General features: G+C 40.2%; 2 protein-coding genes across 18 annotated transcripts in view; both read left to right on the top strand.

The window, feature by feature from the left end:
• Window positions 1–406, top strand: part of PHKA1 (phosphorylase kinase regulatory subunit alpha 1) — a 149135-nt gene extending 148729 nt beyond the window's left edge. For all 5 annotated transcript variants that reach the window (XM_057495520.1, XM_057495519.1, XM_057495518.1 and 2 more), the window contains one exon: window positions 36–406. In XM_057495520.1, coding sequence (XP_057351503.1) covers window positions 36–209 — 174 coding nt within the window. In that variant the 3' untranslated portion in view covers window positions 210–406. The remainder of the gene's footprint in view (window positions 1–35) is intronic.
• Window positions 407–7326: 6920 nt separating this feature from the next.
• Window positions 7327–17948, top strand: part of HDAC8 (histone deacetylase 8) — a 296351-nt gene continuing 285729 nt past the window's right edge. For 2 of the 13 annotated variants that reach the window (XM_036890957.2, XM_036890952.2), the window contains exons 1-4: window positions 7336–7785; window positions 8297–8349; window positions 10544–10674; window positions 13203–13344. In XM_036890957.2, the coding sequence (XP_036746852.1) occupies window positions 7561–7785; window positions 8297–8349; window positions 10544–10674; window positions 13203–13344 (551 nt within the window). In that variant the 5' untranslated portion in view covers window positions 7336–7560. Of the gene's footprint in view, window positions 7786–8296; window positions 8350–10543; window positions 10675–13202; window positions 13345–13725; window positions 16883–17948 lie in introns of those variants that run through there. The other 11 variants (XM_036890948.2, XM_036890953.2, XM_036890956.2 and 8 more) reach the window with 9 other exon arrangements.

Below are 17948 nucleotides of genomic sequence, written 5' to 3'. Positions count from 1 at the left end.
TCCATTGTGTTTTTCCACCCTTAAAAACCAAACAGAAAACCCTCAGTGCGGATGATATCATGTTGGCAAAGGATCCTGCGACTGGCATCTGTATTCTTCTGTACGACAGTGCACCCAGTGGCAGATTTGGCACCATGACCTACCTCTCCAAGGCAGCTGCCACCTACGTGCAGGAGTTCCTGCCCCACAGCATCTGTGCCATGCAATGAAACCTTTGGGCCCTGGCTGCTGGGAACCTTTTGATAGCTGGTTCTTGCCTCGGTTGATTGTGCATGGAGGTGAAATGTGGTGGCCTGATCACGCCCACCCTGCCCCTTTCTATTCCATCCCTTAGAGCAAACTTTTCTGATAAACTAACTGCTTTAGAAGAAATAAACCCTTATTGGAGTAATATGCTCACCCAGCACTTCATTGTGGGCCTTAATTCTTTCACAGTTCATAAAAGTTTGCATGTGTTTTTATTTTCTAGATCTGTTATAAACTTAGTCTTCTAATTCCTGTTTGGGAAGCAGGTATTAATAATAACTTATTTCTAAAGTTTGGTTTTCCCTAATGTGTGGTTTCATTGTATGAATGAGTAGTGCTTTGGGACATTATCTCAACTGAGTAAACCCTTTGGGACATTATCTCAAGTGAATAAACCCTAGGTTGTTTGGATTTTATGCTACTATAAATTGGAAATATCTATTCTGAGTGCCTTTTCTTAGAAAAAGAGAGTACCAGATATGGTTTCCTTCTTTACTCAAGTGTTGCCTCACACTGAGCAATGAACTTTCATTGTAGAATTATTATCTCTGCTTTTGCCTTCTCTGTATTATGCCCACATAATTACTACTCTCTCTTTGGTGAAACACCAAAAAAATGCAAATGCAGTGAGTATATGTAAGGACTTCTGCATTAACACTTGAAATCACATTTTATGAAGATTACTGGTACTCAGAGATGTATCTGTAGCAGAAAATGCAGAATAACCCAGAGAAATTGAGCCAGGAATCCAATTCCAGAGAGGAAGGGGAAAGAAGGGAAGATGCCTGGGTAGTGCCTTACACCCCAGGAACAGAGAGGGAATCAGCGGTGGGCTAGTGCCTAGAAGATAGCCCTCTACACCTAATCCTTGCCTCTGAAAAGTGGGCTGGCATACAACACACAGAATAATTGAAGCCTCTATCTTTGGCAAAGCAGGTAAAATAGCTACTTTACCAAAGACTATTTCCTTTTGCTCACTCACCTACTCACTTTCTACAGAATCCAGCACACTTCCCCACCAACTCCTTGCCCTCCCACCTATTCTTAAACTCTTCCACTTACTTTTTCCCTTCCTGTTTCTAATGTTCATACCTATGTATATCTTGGTATCTGTGGACACATCTGTTTCTTATAAAAACCTGCATTTTTGTGGGTGTCTCAGCATATGGGGGAATTTTTCTGAATATAATTTGTTTTAATGTGTCTATATCTGTATGCACATTTGAAAGACTGAGTGTGTAAATATGTGTTGCTTGGGAGGTGGGGTGTGACTGTGACCTTAGGCTGACATACAAAGGGTAATGCGGGAATCCTGAAATCCCCTTCTCTGGCCCCATGTTTAGGTAGCCTTCTTTGAAGAGTATTTCTCCTAACTTTCTGGCTTAGTCAGTTCAGGCTGCTATAACAAAATACCCTAGACTGAGTGGCTTAAACAACATACATTTATTTCTCACAGTTCTGGAGACTGAGAGGTCCAAGATCAAGGTCCCAGCATATTTAGTGTCTCTTCCTAGTTTGCAGATGGCCACCTGTGTCCTCACATGATGCAGAGACAGAGAGCTCTATTCTCTTCCTCATCTTATAAGGGCCCTAAGCCTGTCCTGGCAATCCCACCTTCATGACTTCATTGAATCTTGATTACCTGCCAAAGGCCCCCACCTCCAAATACCATGCCATTGGGGATTAAGGCTTCAAGATGGGAATTTTGCCATCTGCAAACTAGGAAGAGACACTGAATATGCTAAAAGACATGTTGGACTTTTTTTAAAGCACTTATTTTTTTTTGGTTTTTCTTTTATTGAAGTGTAGTTGATGTATGTGCTCTTCTACTAGTTTCAAGTACAACACAGTAGTTCAGCAGTTACCCATATCATTAAATCCTCACCCCTGCTAGTGTGGTTACTATCTGCTGGCATAGGGAAGATGTTACAGAATCACTGGCTATATTATCCATGCTGTACTACCATCCCTGTGACCAACTTACATTATGATTAAGATTTTTTGTAAAAGCACTTATGTTTTGAAAATGGAATTAAAAGTTCAAATTTATAATTAAATCATGTCTACTACCAGTGTGCAAAACTTTAAATATGTTTTTGTGATTGGAGCTTATTTCATGGCTCTATATTACATATTCTATATTATACAGTATAGTCAAGGCTCATTAATTGGGTCAAAGTAGAATAATATTAATACATAAGTCATATGTTATACATTATATAATATGTTATAAATAAAGAAGTGCAGTTTTACAGTTCAAATACATGCCTGTTCAAACTAGGCTCAGTAAATTCAAAAGGGCTTATTGAGGTCTCTAGGGAACCTGTTCTGATGAATGAATAAAACTGATTTTTATTTAGCATTATAATTGTGTGCAAATGGTGCTTCTGCACTACTGAAGGGTACTTCAAAACAATTTGTTCTCCTAAGTATACCTGTTCAGCAGAATCTTGTTTATACTATTCATTAGCCTTTTGTGTAACCAGAAAGGGCTTATCCAGCAAGGATGAACAGTCTCTACAGTCTACATTAAGTAGGTTTTACTACATTCTGGGAATTTTATGCAGCTGGGAGGGCAAAAGTTGTTCTCAGCCACAGCTCACAAAACCTCTATTGTCCCTTTCTTGCACTTACCAAATACCAGTACCTGTATTAATGCAGTGGAAATAAATGCAGTGTTTTCCACATTTAGTCTTCATTCCTATTAAACTTGAATGACCTTAGGTCTTGGTTTGCCTAGGACAGTCCCCATTTATGCCTGTTGTCCTGGCATAATTATTAATAGCACTCTCTGTCACTCTCAAAAGTGTCCCAGTTTGGATGGTATGGTCTCCCTATATTTAGCAGAAGTCTGATTTCTTTTAAGGCTAGGCCTAAAAGCCAAGGGCCTGTTCTCAGACCACTAGCAGTGCTCTTACAGTATGGTATGGGGATGAGGACAACAGTGGATTGAGACTTTTCCAAAAATTAAGGAATATTTGGCACACTACCTCTTAAATAATAACCAACATTTGGGTGCTTACCAAATGCCAACCGTTGTTATACAGGCACTTGGTATAGGCTGTCTTATTCTGTCTTCACAATCAACATGTCAGATACCTACTCTTGTCATCTCCATGTTATAGACAAGGGAACTGAAGCACTGAATGGTTAAGCAAATAGTTCAAGATCAGCTAGTGACTGGAGAGCTGGGAGTTGAGCCCAAGCAGTCTGACTCTAGAGTCACATTCTCAATCATGACACTCTGCAAGGGAAAGACATTAAGAAATTATGTGTTAGGCAAGGGTCAGTCTGTTAGGCACAGTTGAAGCATCAGTGGTTAGATTGTGAAACACACAGAGCAGGTGGCCAGAGGTAGCGTCTTTTTAATGTGTGTGTTTTGCCTGCTGGCAGAAGCAGGCAGGCAGAGGCAGGAGAGATTGCCAAAGTGGCACAGCCTAACCTAACCTTGCTGAAATTGGTAGTTCCAAAACTACCTTTAGCAGTAATGGTTGAGGAAAGTGAGTTAAGGAACTTGCCAGAGGCCACCACATCAGCAAATGGAGCCCAGATTCATCCTACTTCCTCTGACCTCAAGTCCTCTGACTGCGAATCTAGTGCTTTGCGAAGGGTTTTCTTCACAATGTAAGGACAAGATGGGTGTTAAGCATGTAGTAAATTGAGGTTAGGGACCTGTGGAGTGGCTTGTGCTCTGTCTTAATCATGAACAAGTGTCTAGCCTCCCTATGAGATATACTGCAGGAATATGCTGCCAATGTCAAAGCCTCTTGCAACAATTTATCTTTCTCCATAGTGGAAACATCTTGCCACATTGTATGCCAAATAAGGATACTATTTCCAGTTTAGCAGTAATGCTCCTGCCTTGAAGTGTTCAGCTTCCTGTTGCTAGATCTGAAAAAACACATGGAACAATCCATTTTCATGCCATCTGATTAGAGTCCAGATTTTAGGGTGTCAGTTGGCCAGCCTGTACTGTGTGCTCTTCCTTCCTCTGCTTATCCATGAAGTCCCATTTCCTCCTTATATTGCCAACCTGTCAGGACCTCATCTTTCAGTCAACTCCTACAGCTCCATTGAATCTTTCCCTTCTGTCTGTAAATGTGGATTTCTCTGTTTTCCTAAGAAATCATTCTTGGGCTCTTACATCTCCCTGCCCCTAGGCTGCTATACTGATTCCTTCCTTTCACAATCAAATTTCTTCAAAGAAGAAGCTACACTTCACAATGTGGCTTTAGTCCTTAACCCCTTGCAATCTGACTCCCTTCCAACCTCCCTCCCATTTTTATCCTCTTAGAGCACCAGTGTGCTCCTAATGGCAAAAGGGGTCTTTGACCCTTTTGCAATACATGAGATAGTTACTATATCTCCCTTCTTGTAACCCTCCTCTCATCCCTCGATTTCTGTGAAACTATGCTGCATCTGTTCCCATCCAACTGTTAGTTTTTTGTCTTCTTTCTGGCATCTTTTCCTCTTCCTAACCCCCACAACAGGCATTTCCCAAAATTATACTCATCCCAGCTCAAAGGTTCTCATCATGGTGTGGGGCAGGTTTTAAAAAGTGACATGATGTAATTTACATATTTTTAGGAGCTCACTCTAGTGGCTGCAAAAAGAATGGATTGTAGGTCAGCAAGAGTGGAAGAAGGAACCAATTAGATATTGCAGAAAGTCCAGGTGAGAGATGACAGTGCCAGGACTGGTGTGGCGGCAGTGCAGAGGGAGAGAAGTGGGTGCATTTAAGATGTGTCCTAGAGGTGGAACTGATGGAAATTGCTGCTGGATTGGATTTGGGGATAGGGAAAAGGAGGGAACACAAAAATTTCCCTGGTTCCTGACTTAGGTAACTGGATAGATGTTGGTATCTTTACTGAGCTATGAAAGATGGGGAAGGGGTGGAAAAGACTTGGATGGCAAATGGGGAGTTTGGTTTGAAAATGCTAAGATAGATATGACTATGAGATATTGCAGTAGAGAAAGCCATGTTCCCTTGACTATTTCAGCCTCTCTGATGACTTCAGCTACCTCTTCGTTATGTGTGTGTGATGGGGCAGGGATGTACAGGTGCTTATCCCATTGAGCCATGAAACCCAACACTTTTAAAATCAGACTCATGTCCATTCAGTCCTACACTATGAGTTCTTCCTCCTCATTTCCTTCTTCCTTATATTGATACTCCTGGCCTTCTCTTCACCCAGACTTTTAAGAGTTTTCAGTGAATCTCAAACACCTCCCTCTCCCACCAATATTCAAGTAGTAAGGAAGTCTTATTGAACCTACCCTGTGCATTGGTTTTCCCTCTCTGTTCACGTTGCCCCTACCCTACTGTAGTTTAAATCATCATTACTTCTTATCTGGAACAGTGCAGCATCTCACTGCCTCTAGTCTTTAAATAGCTCATCTTTCCTGCACACCACTGCTGTAGAAATCTTGTTTTAAAGAAAGATTTCTGTTTAAATGCATACCCATTTCCCACAGGATGAAGTCTATTCTCTTTAGCCGGGCATTCAAAACTCTTCATGGTCCAGCCCTCTCAGCTAAATTAGACTGGAAATGTTCTCTTTTTTGTTTTTGCTTATGCTGTCGTTTCTAGCAGCATGCCCTCCCCTTGCTCCCATCTTCACCAAGTAAATCCTGTCCCTCTCAAGTGCCACTGAATAAGAATCCTGGTTGCCATTTATTAAGTACCAATAATTGAATACTTAATGCTTGTTTATTAAGTAATCTAAGCATCCTACATTTGTTATCTGACTCTGCATTGCCTATGGTTTCTTGTATGTTTGTCTCATTCGTACAAGAATGTGAATTTCCTGAGAGCAGAGATCAGATTGTAATTCATCTTGAAAACTGAATCTACAGCTAAACTGTACACTTAGTTGATGTTAGATAAATGTTTGATGAATGACTGATTGCAGAACTTTGAACTAGTTGGTATGGGAAGATATAAAAGAAACTTAAGAGCTTACATTCTAGTTAAAGAACGCATCAGAGAAAAAATATTCCAGAATACTAAGTATTGACAGATACTAAATGGAGGGTTGAGCAAAGTTAGGTTTAACTCAAAATCATCCTGGAGGAATCAAGTTTATATAGTAAAGGGAATATTTAAAGGCTTCAGTTTCAGGCAGACCTGGTTTTGAATTCCTGCATTTCTGCTTGCTAAGTGTGTGACTTTGAACAGTTACTTGCTTTCTAAACTGCATCTGTAAAAGGGGCATATTACAAGCTCCTTCATAGGACTGTTGCAAGGATGAAATGAGATAATATGTCCAAGTGCATATCACAATGCTCAGTAAATGTTTAAACAGTAAAAAAACAAGCTAGAGTTTTAAAGAAGATTAGGATATTGGATTATCTAGGGGTGTTAGTAGGTCAGTTAAGGTTGATGTGAGCTGGAGGCTTGGGCATTGGCCAGCTTGCATCAGATCATAGGGACCCCCAGGAACCTGGAAATACTGATGGTAATTCTAAAACTGCTTCAGGATATTTTTTATTGTGGATCCTCACAGTAAACCTAAAATATCTCCCTAACCTTTGTATAGTTACAGAGGCAAAAGGAGGGAGGAAAGAGGAGCTTCCATTACCAAACATCACTGAAAATACCTGATTATACACTAACTTCCCCTGAATTTTCAAGCAATTTCACCAAGCAAGTTCCAGAGTACCAGCCAGCGTCTTGGGAGAGGGCTATCAGCTTTTCCAGTGTAAATTCTTGAGAATATTAACTCTTACGTGGACATGGATAGTTAATGTTGAAAAGCAATGAAGTAAAGTTGCGGTACAGAATATACCGCGTAAACTTTTCAAACCATTTGTACCATTAATTAGTCCCCAACCAAGAAAAGCCTGCTTGATGTAGCTGGGTGGTGCTAGCCCCTTAGTGGACCCATCGTGTCTGTCTTCAAACATTTATATAGGTGCATTTGTAGATTGAAACAATTAGTAAAGAGTCGGGTTGCTTTTTTCCCCCTTTTTCAGCGCTAAAACTCAAATTCGCGGCTCTTTTAGTAATCAGTCCCGGTTCTTCCGCTACCGAAACCCCTCGAAACTACATCTCCCGGCATGCTCTGAAGCTGGTCTGACCTCATCTCAAATGGCCCCGTAGGGCAACAAGGATGGTTCGTTTTGACCGTGCTTATTTGTGCCATAAGATATCTATCCTAATTGGCAGCTATTTGGGTTCTTCTGTCAGCCGAACTCCCGTTTTTGAACTGTGGTCACTAAATAAAGGGGTTCTGACCTGGGAAAGCCCATGTATTCCTCTCATTGGATGGGGAGCGGGGACAGTGTCTCCGGCGATCTTGAGAATAGGAGGGAATGTTGACCAGGGAGCACCGCTGCGGCCGATCAGAGGAGCAGGAACCGGAGCCCGGGCTGAGTCCGAAAAAAGCCGGATCCGGACGGTGGCTCCGGAACGGCTGGAAGTGGAAGATGGAGGAGGCGGAGGAACCGGCGGACAGTGGGCAGTCGCTGCCACCGGTTTACATCTACAGTCCCGAATATGTCAGCATGTGCGACTCCCTGGCAAAAGTCCCCAAACGGGTAAGAGAGGTTGAGATGAAAGACCGTGGGCTTTTGGTGTGGGGGTGGGGGACTGTGGACGGGAAGGCACTAGAAAGCCAAGAGAGTACTAGGCTGAGGGAAATCTTTAGCAGAAATTTGGGCCGCTGTACCAGGTGATGGAGGAAGTGTTCCCTTATAGTTTCTGAGAGCGCAGTATTTATCAGCCAGGCGTCCAACGGACAGGTGGGGATGGTGGTGCGGGGGAGGGGAAGGCGTCTCTACAGCCAGGGATGCCTGAAGTGGTGGAGAAGAAGCTGCAGGAGAAAACTGTTCCATCACCTCGATAAGGTCGGGTACCATCTCCTTAGCGGTTTAGATACTTTGTATCTATAGTGTTTAAGTGCATTGTTAACTGTTAAGTGAAAAGAAGGGAGGGAAGCTAAAAGTTAGCTCCTTTGTTCAGGATGATGAAGTCTACGGGATTTCTCGGAATTAAACAATAAAGAGACTATTTTCTGCCTTTTTTTTTCTTCTTTGCTGATGTTTTTAGGCCAGTATGGTACATTCTTTGATTGAAGCATATGCACTGCATAAGCAAATGAGGTAAGTTGTCTTTTGTGAACAGAGCCCTGAACCGAAGTGTTCATAACCTTAATATCCTGCTTCACAGTGGTATTATTTAGGAAGAGAATGGTCCTTTTTAAAAAGCATTTTGGAATTCACAGTGTTTGTAATCTGCCTGTAACTTAGTGAAAGCCCTTGAAAAATTAAGAAAACCTGAAAAAACTACGTGAAGCAGGTAAGAGCCATTAGGATTTTATTACTGGGAAGGAAAAAAGTATCCTAAGGATAGGTGCTTTGTGGAGATTTTGAGGTGAGTACTTTTGGGTACAAAACCCTATATGATAGGGAAAAAAAAGGTGGTGGTCAGCTAGTTTTCTGGTTTGGGGGTTTTTCTTTTTGTAAGCTAGAACTGAGGGTGTGTGTTCAACAAGACTTTTTAGATACCCCATCACCACCACCAGACTTTAATGAATGAGTTTACAGACAATCAAGACCAAAGCAAACACCTTCTAGCAAGGTCAGAACTCAGCACAGAGCTAAGTGCTCCTTTAGAAAAATGAACTTGCTGTTTGTTGTTATAAGAGTAAAGATTATAACCTTGCCACTTGTAGGATTATGTGTGATATTTTCTGGCCAGTGGGTGATTATCTGTCTATGCCAGCTAGTGTGGTATGCTTCATTTATCTCCTGGAATTTTATCATTAACAAAGTCAGTTATTGAATACCTTCTTTAGGAATGTTTCTCAGCTGTTTTAACCCATGTGCTTGGTAAACATAAAAACTTCATGCCATCCATCAAAGCTGTTTAACCTGTCAAAAATCACTTTAAGATGAGAAAGCAAAAAAGCTGTCCAATTTCCTTGTTGTTAAGTAGAGAGGTTTCCGTGAATATCCGTTAAATACAAGGAAGGTTGCTTAAAAAGGGATCTATTAGGGCTGGGAAACATGGTCCAAGAAACTGTAAAATTTTGATTTTGATGGGCAGATTTGTCACCTCTGAGGGTGTAGACATGTTTTCTTAAAGCAAGAATCCTTGCATCTTGGCTTACATATACTTAGTTTTTGAGGCTGATCCACAGGATTTTTTTTTTGGCCTGCTTGGTCATAGTAGTAGCCTGTACAGTCATATTAATTCACTAGAAACTCATGGCCATGGTCCCATTTGGCAAATGTAAAAAGCCACTACTGCCTCCCAGTGGCCTAGGTCATTGCTCTTCCAACTGGAAAGTGCATATAAATCACCTTGTTAAAATACAAATTCTGATTCAGGAGATCTGAAGTGAGGCTGAAATTCAACTTTTCTAACAAGCCCCCAGGTGGTGATGCTTCTGGCCTATAGACCACCCTATGAGTGGCAGTGATGAGGGCTAGAGAGCAGTAGTGGCAGCAGCAGGGTCAAGAAAAGGAAATGGGGAATAGGCCGCTAGAGGTTAGAGATGGTAAGTCCTGTTATTAGCTTAGCCCCCTGTGTTCTGTCAGTCACTCCTATTTGTCACTTCTTGTGAAGAGGTGGTTAACAGCTTCTGAGTGAATCCTGGTTCCAACCTGTTTGCCCCTTCTCTTCTTCTGCTCAAAGGCATATGTGAAGGACTTTTACACTTTGGGTTCCCTATTTTTTTATCGTTTAATAATAGTGATAGTTATCCACAAAGCATTTTCATATCTGTATCATTTAATCTTCACATAAGTCTTAGAAGATCTCCCCACTTTACAGATGAGGAAACTGAACTACAGATAGTCAACTTACCTGAGGTTATAGATCTGGTAAGTACAGAGTTATGACAGGGTCCCAGTTCCCTGACTCCAAATTCAAAATTCATGACAATATAGCCGCCCACTAAAGAAAACCATAACCAAAGGGATTATATGCCCCAATTAGGAACTGATTCAAATGAAAATATGTCTGCCTGCTGGTTTATCATGAAAGTTGTAACTCAGAGTGTCTAATACCTGATTATTTAATTTAAATATGCTCACTCTATTTTCCACCTGCCTATAAACTCAAGGGGAAAAAATTTATCCACTCACCCCTTATTAATGGCATCATTACCTAGATATGAGGAAGTAAAGATTATATAGGTCACTAGAGGAACAGACATTTTTGTTGTGTCAGCCCAGTGGAATCAGAAACTGGGAGTTGTATTTTATGCTCAGAATGCTGGCTCCTACTTCTAGCTTCTGACATTCTCTGGGTCTGACTCACTCACCTCTCTTTGTTCTCTGTTATTATTAGGATAGTTAAGCCCAAAGTGGCCTCCATGGAGGAGATGGCCACCTTCCACACTGATGCCTATCTGCAGCATCTCCAGAAGGTCAGCCAAGAAGGAGATGATGATCATCCAGACTCCACAGAATATGGGCTAGGTAAAATCATAACCAGGCAATGATGGGAGCTAGACAACCTCTGTATGTAGATTGTAACTACTTAACCTTTTATAATTGGCATGATGGTCTTGAATACTTTTAAATTAAGAACTAATGTATTCATCACAGTGTTATTATACTCTCTTTTTTTTTAATCTCTTAATCTTCACTGTATGTATCTCACCAAGCAAACCATATGAGTTGAGCAGATGTGAATGATAGATCAGATAGGGGAAAATATTTCAGTTGTTTAGGCTTTTGTAGCAGTACCCAAACCAGTTCTGGCTGTATACATGCTGATTTAACTGTCCTGTGACCTTATATTTTAACTTCAATACAGATTTCTGTTCTGGCTAAGTTTTCGACTTTATCTCTCATTAAACAGCTGCATTTTTTTATTAAGGTATCACTGATACACACTCTTATAAAGGTTTCACCTGAGCAACATTGTGGTTACAACATTCACCCATGTTATCAAGTCCCCCCACTCCCCATTGCAATCACTGTCCATCAGCATAATAACATGCTATAGAGTCACCACTTTTCTTTTCTGTGCTATACTGCCTTTCCTGTGACCCCCCTACATTATGTGTGCTAATCATAATGCCCTTTAATCCATTTCTCCCTGCCTCCCCACCACCTTCCCTTTGGTAACTGCTAGTCCCTTCTTGGAATCTGTGAGTCTGCTGCTGTTTTGTTCCTTTAGTTTTGCTCTGTTGTTATACTCCAAAAATGAGTGAAATCATTTGGTACTTTTCTTTTTCTGCCTGGCTTATTTCACTGAGCATTATACCCTCTAGCTCCATCCATGTTGTTGCAAATGGTAGGATTCATTTTCTTCTTATGGCTGAATAATATTCCATTGTGTATATGTACTACATCTTCTTTATCCATCCATCTACTAATGAACACTTAGGTTGCTTCCATATCTTGGCTATTGTAAATAGTGCTGCAGTAAACATAGGGATGCATATGTCTTTTTGAATCTGGGATCTTGTTTTCTTCAGGTAGATTCCTAGGAGTGGGAATGTAGTAACCACAGTTTTGCTCATTTGAAACCTGAGCATAAGATTGTATATCAATGATACCTTAATAATAAAAAAATTCCTAGGAGTGGACTTCCTGGGTCAAATGGTATTGCTATTTTTAGTTTTTTAAGGAACCTCCATACTGCTTTCCAAATGGTTGAACTAATTTACATTCCCACCAACAATATAGGAGGGTTCCCCTTTCTCTGCATCCTCACCAGCATTTGTTGTTTCTTGTCTTTTGAATGTTGGCCAGCTGCATTTTTTTTAAGTGGCCAATAGGACAGTCTAGACAAACAGCATGGTTTTGTAGAACTCTGGACTGGGTTGGAGGGATGGCGGGGGAGTCAAGAGACCCGGCTCTGAGCGACCATAGATGAAAGACATCATCTCCTAGGCCTTTCTTTCCCCATCTGTAGAATGTGACTAGATCATCTCGAAGGTTTAGCATTTCTAGCTCTAACAAAATTTTCTCCCAAATACTGTAAATGTTTATCTCTCATTTGGAGTTGATGTTAGCACAGTAGCTTTTGGTAGGGTGTGTTGTTCTTACCTCTTAACCTATTCCTCCTGGTAGGGTTTTGGACCCATTTCCAATCTGTGGAGGGGTGTTTCCTCCCCCCCGACCACCACCACAAACCAATGCTCAGGACACCAGCTAGGTGTCCTACAATTCAACTCAACTGTGACACTACCCAGAGATGGCATCCGAATCCACAGGTAAAGGGTTCAGTCCCCTAAGACCACTCCCTATTTCAGATGCCAATCATAAGTCCAGGTTGTTACCTGTGCTTCTGAGTAATTGGTTAGAGATTGGAGGTTTCGGTGACCCCCTCCAACTCAGGATGCCAATCGCAAATCCAGGTTGTTACCTGTCCTTCTGTCCAACTGGCTGCAAAGCAGAAGTTCCCATAGCCCCCTCCTTGGGTTCAACTGATTTGCTAAAGCTGCTCACAGAATTCAGGAAACTCATTCACTCACTAGATTATGGGTTAATTATAAATGGATATAACTCAGGAACAGCCAGGGGGAAGAGATGCATAGGGGAAGATATGAAAAAAGGATGTGGAGCTTCCATGCCTTCTCCAGGCGTGCCCCTATCCCCGCATCTCTATGTGTTCACCAACTGGGAAGCTGTCTGAACATTTCCCTTTTGAGTTCATTACATAGGCATGATTGATTAAATCACGGGCCCATTGGTGACTGAGCTCAATCTCCAGCTCCTCTCCCCTCACAGGAGGTCAGGGGTGTTGGGACTGGTATTTCTAACCCTCTAATCACCTGGTTGGATCCACTGGCAAACTCCAACCTTAGGTGCAGTAAGTCACCTCCATTAACCTAACAAAGATAGCTTTATTGCTGTCATCACTTGGAAAATTCCAAGACTTTTAAGTGCTCTGTCCAGAAACCAAATATATATTTCTTATTATAAATCACAATGTCATACCTCCTGTTTCTCCATTTCCTCTTTTAACAAACTCTTCTGATATTTGCCCAAAGGTTATGACTGCCCAGCGACCGAAGGGATATTTGACTACGCAGCTGCTGTAGGAGGGGCTACAATCACAGCGGCCCAATGCCTGATTGATGGAATGTGCAAAGTAGCGATTAACTGGTCCGGAGGGTGGCATCATGCAAAGAAGTAAGAAAATGACCTTTCTGCTTTCTGTCTCATTTCTTGAGTCAGGTTCTCAGTTACATAAGCTCTTATGCTTATTGAATTGGCACTTATTGAAAGACGTGTGTGTGTGTGTGTGTGTGTGTGTGTGTGTGTGTGTGTGTATGTGTGTGTGTGTATAGCACTTTCCTAGGCATCCTGAAGAGATACAAGAGACATAGAAAATGGCATAAAATAGTGGAAAGCACACTATTAAAAGTCAGGACATCTGGGCTCTGTACCTAGTTTTCCTGCGAACTTGGCTAACTGACTTGGACAAATTAACCTCTCTAAGCCTCAGTTTCTTCATAAGGAAAATGGGTGTGGCAAAGGATATAACTAGAAAATCTCTAAATTCTTTTTCAGCTTTCTGGAAATTCCCGTGTCTTCAGAAGACTCTAGAAACACTAACAAAACTAGAATAATTAGGGAGCAACATCAATTTTTATAACAATTGAATGCACATATGAGCTGGAGTTTTAGCAGGAGGAAGAAATTAATCATGGAAGTCTCAGAAGAGGTGAATTTTAAAGCGAGTTCTTGAAAGAAGTGGTAAGCAGGTTTTTGAATAGGTGGAGAATTGATGAGTATAGATTTAAAGCAAACTGCTGAAGAATTAACAAAGGGTTATTCTGCTGTCTCTAAGGAAAGTGGCAACCAACCAAGAATTAGGCTTATGAAACATCTGTTCTTAGGTGCTACTTGGAGTTAGAGGAGAAGTCCTTTTGGAGTTTTGTGTTAATGTTTCAAATAGCAGTACTCTGTCTGACAAGGACTGCTGGGCCTTATTCAGCATTTTGCTTCTTGCTCAGTATGTCTGTAGTACTTAATACATGTTGGACGGGGAGGATTTTTAAAACTCTGACTTTATCAACATGCTGTGTGAATGAAATGAAGCAGCAGTGTTACGAACTACTGATGCATCATTCATGCACCAGTTGTTCATACCATTGGCCATGACCTTGATACTCTGGTGCTCTTGAGTCTAGAGAAAACCGCACTTTATTTTTCAGAATAAAACCTTGAGCACAATTTCAGCATATGCAGTTTAAGATAATAACATGGAATTCTTTTCATCAAAGCAGCAGATTTCATGACCAAAAAAAAGAGTTTACTAGTAGAATCTACTACTGAGGAAATGGAGCAAAGAGAAACAGTGTTTAGTAATGAGTTTTGCATGGCCTTAAAAACAAGAGAAACCACCTGCCCTTTGTTAGCCTTTGCTCTATTAAAACAATTCAAAATAAAGACATGATCCCTAGGAGAAAAAAATAATCTCTTTCCTATACACTACAGATGAAAGGGGAAAAACCAAGCTTATTCAAACTAAGGACTTCTATGCCTTGATATGCTTAGCAAGTTGAAAAGAAAAGTAGTGTGGTTTCATGGAAAATGCCTGTTCATACAAATCAGATCTAGTTTCTGCACAGAGCACTGGAGAATCTTATGTGTTTAAATTCACTGCTTAAGGCCTGGTAGGGCCTGGGTCAGTTTCTAGTGGAATACCCAGATATCTGCAACTTCTTATGGCTATTTAGCTGCCAAAGGAAGCATACTCTATCTTGAGCCCACCATGGCTGCTTCTGGTCTGCCAGTAGGTGTGGGCATACCCGCACACTATTACCTTACCCATTTCAGACAGCTTTCAGCTTATCTTGCCTAGAAACAGACACGCCTGTGGGGAATATAAATTACAGAGAGTCTCTAGGGATTGCCTCAATTTAGGTCCAAATTCTAGAGGGTTCTTGGCACCTGTTAAATCTCTCTACAGATGGACTACAGGCATTTAGGCCACAAACTCACATCTGTCCAGCAGTTATCTAAGTTATCTATTATAACCATAATATTTGCTTAAATTTCCCCATCCCCCAATACATGTACAGATTCATACATGTAACTTATTCAACATGCACTGATTAAGCACCTACTGTATATCAAGCATGTTTATCATCACTAATAAGCAGAGATATAAAATTTGAAGCATTGTATATTTTATATCCTACCAATTTTGAAAAAAAAGTTCTTCATCATACTCAGGTGCTGGCAGGATTAGAGAGAAATTGGCACACTCTTTTTGAAAACTTTGGAAATCAGTGTTGAGAGAGTGGGGGAAACATTCATGCCTATTGACCAAGTAATATTATGCTTAGCAATCTATTATAAGGGAAAAAACCAGTCCTGTCCTCAAGAAATCCATATCTTAGAAGTAAGATACCAAATAAGTGTATTTGAAAGCCAAGGAAGAGTGATTTTCAAAGAAAATTCTGCAAAAGAACTGAGGGACTAACACTATTGGATATTAAACATACAAAACTAGAGTAATGAAAACACCTGTATCTCTGGTCTAAGATTGGACAATGTTATAGTACACTCCCCAAGAATGATATATATAAAAGTTCAGTCTGTTAAAGAGGATGCATTACAATTGAATGGGAGGAAAGGATTGTACAGTAAATGATGTTGTGACAGCTTGTAGCATTTATACCCTCATCTCCTGTAATAAAATAAGTGGAGCTGGTTGAAGAGTTAAGTATAAAATAGCAAATTAAAAAAAGAACTAGAATCTAGAATGAATTAATGTTTACAAGCTTCTGAAGGGGAATAGTTTTCTAAGCTCAGGAAGTAATAGAAAAACTCACAAAGAACAAGATCAACAAATTTGGCTATATAAAATTTTAAAACAAAAAATAACAGGTTTGGTGGCCATTTAAAAAATAAAATCTAAACACAGACTAAAAAGGCATATTTGACGTAAATATGAAGTGTGATAGGTGTGTATTTTTTAAGGTACTCATACAGTATTACATATAGGAAAAAATACAGACAACATGAATAAACAACTTGAAAAAGAGTTTAAGTATAACTGGAGAATATGGGATAATGTTCATCACTACTAGCCAAAGAAATGGAAATTAAAATAAGTAGGTAGCCTCTTCTGTTATAATTTTATAACAGAATTGAAAAGGAGAGTACTCAGTTTGCTAGTAATACTGTAGTTTGCCTCAACCCCTTAAGAAAGAAGTCCAGTAACCAACATGTATTAATGTACTTATATCAAGTAATTCGACTCCTGAGAATGTTTCCTAAGAAACTAATTCAAAATAAGGAAAGAACTATCTGCATGATGGTGTTTATCAGTGTTATTTGTAAAACAAAAATATTAGAAATAGCATGAATTCTAGCAATAAGGAAATGGTGAATCTACTCCATGGAATATTATTTTAAATGATGATTATGAAGAGTATAGGGCTTTTTGAGAAAATACTTTTGTGTTCATTAAAAAGCATTTTTTTAAGGTCTTAAAATTGTATGCACACTGCAATTACAACTTAGGAAACATAAAAAAACCTAGTGGGAATGATAATAGTGGTTATGTTAGGGTGCCAGAAATATTGATGACTTTCAAAAATGTATTTCTCTGGTTTTCAGGAGTTCTGTAATAAGATTTTATTATTTTTGTGCTAAAATAACAACAAAAACAGGCAAGAAAATAGTCATGGCAAATATAACAGAGTTAAAAATCTTTATTCTAATTAAGTTTTTTAAACACTAGTATTCAGAAAATGGGCAAAAGACATAAACAATTCACAAAAAAGGAAACAAATAATAAACATGAAAAAGTATTTAGCATTGCTAATAATGAGAAGAAGAGAAATGGAAACATTATATATACATGTATATATTTTCCTCCTACCAAATTTGAGCCAACAGAAGAAATATCTTTAATACATCTGTTACTCTTGGTAATCTAAGGAAATAAGTCAATCCAAAATATGGAAAAGCTGTGTATATACAAAGATGATAATTTCTATACCTAATCTGTAATAGCAAAAAGAAGTGGGGGATGGGGACCTCCATATTCAACAGCAGAATGGTTAGGTAGTATACAGCAGCATATCCACTTGGTGGGCTATTCCAGAACCATTAAAAATGGTGGTTAGGATGATTACATAATAAGAAAAAAATGCATATCCTATAATGTTGCCTTTGCTTTTAAAGGACAGGTAGCTGCAGCCTTGTAACAAACATATATATTATTTAGTAAATAGACGCATATGGAAAAAATCATAGAAGGAAATACAACAAAATGATACCAGTGACAGCAGAGCCAAGATGTCGGCATGAGTAGGACAGTGGGAATCTCCTCCCAAAAACATGTATATTTTTGAAAATACCACAAATACAACTATCCATAAAAGAGAGACCAGAAGATACAGGACAACAGCCAGACTACATCCACACCTGCGAGAACCCAGCGCCTCATGAAGGGGGTAAGATACAAGCCCTGGCCCGGCAGGACGCGAGCGCCCCTCACCCCAGCTTCCAGGAGAAGGAGAGGAGTTGGAGCAGGGAGGGAGAGGGAGCCCAGGACTGCTAAACAGCCAGCCCAAGCCATCTGCACCTGGAGCGCCAGACACACAGTGCAAGGAGTGCGGGAAACTAGCGAAACGGGACAGTAAAACCTGCAAGCGGTTCCCTGCAGCTGGCGCCCCTGGGACAAAGAAAATTGATTGCTTTTTGAAAGTCTTAAAGGGACAGGGACCCCACAGCTCGATGGAAGCATCCCCGGGACACTTAGCCCAGCTGCT

Source organism: Manis pentadactyla, chromosome X, assembly GCF_030020395.1.
Source record: "Manis pentadactyla isolate mManPen7 chromosome X, mManPen7.hap1, whole genome shotgun sequence".
Classification (NCBI taxonomy): Eukaryota; Metazoa; Chordata; class Mammalia; order Pholidota; family Manidae; genus Manis; species Manis pentadactyla.
This window is presented reverse-complemented; position numbering and strand designations above follow the sequence as displayed.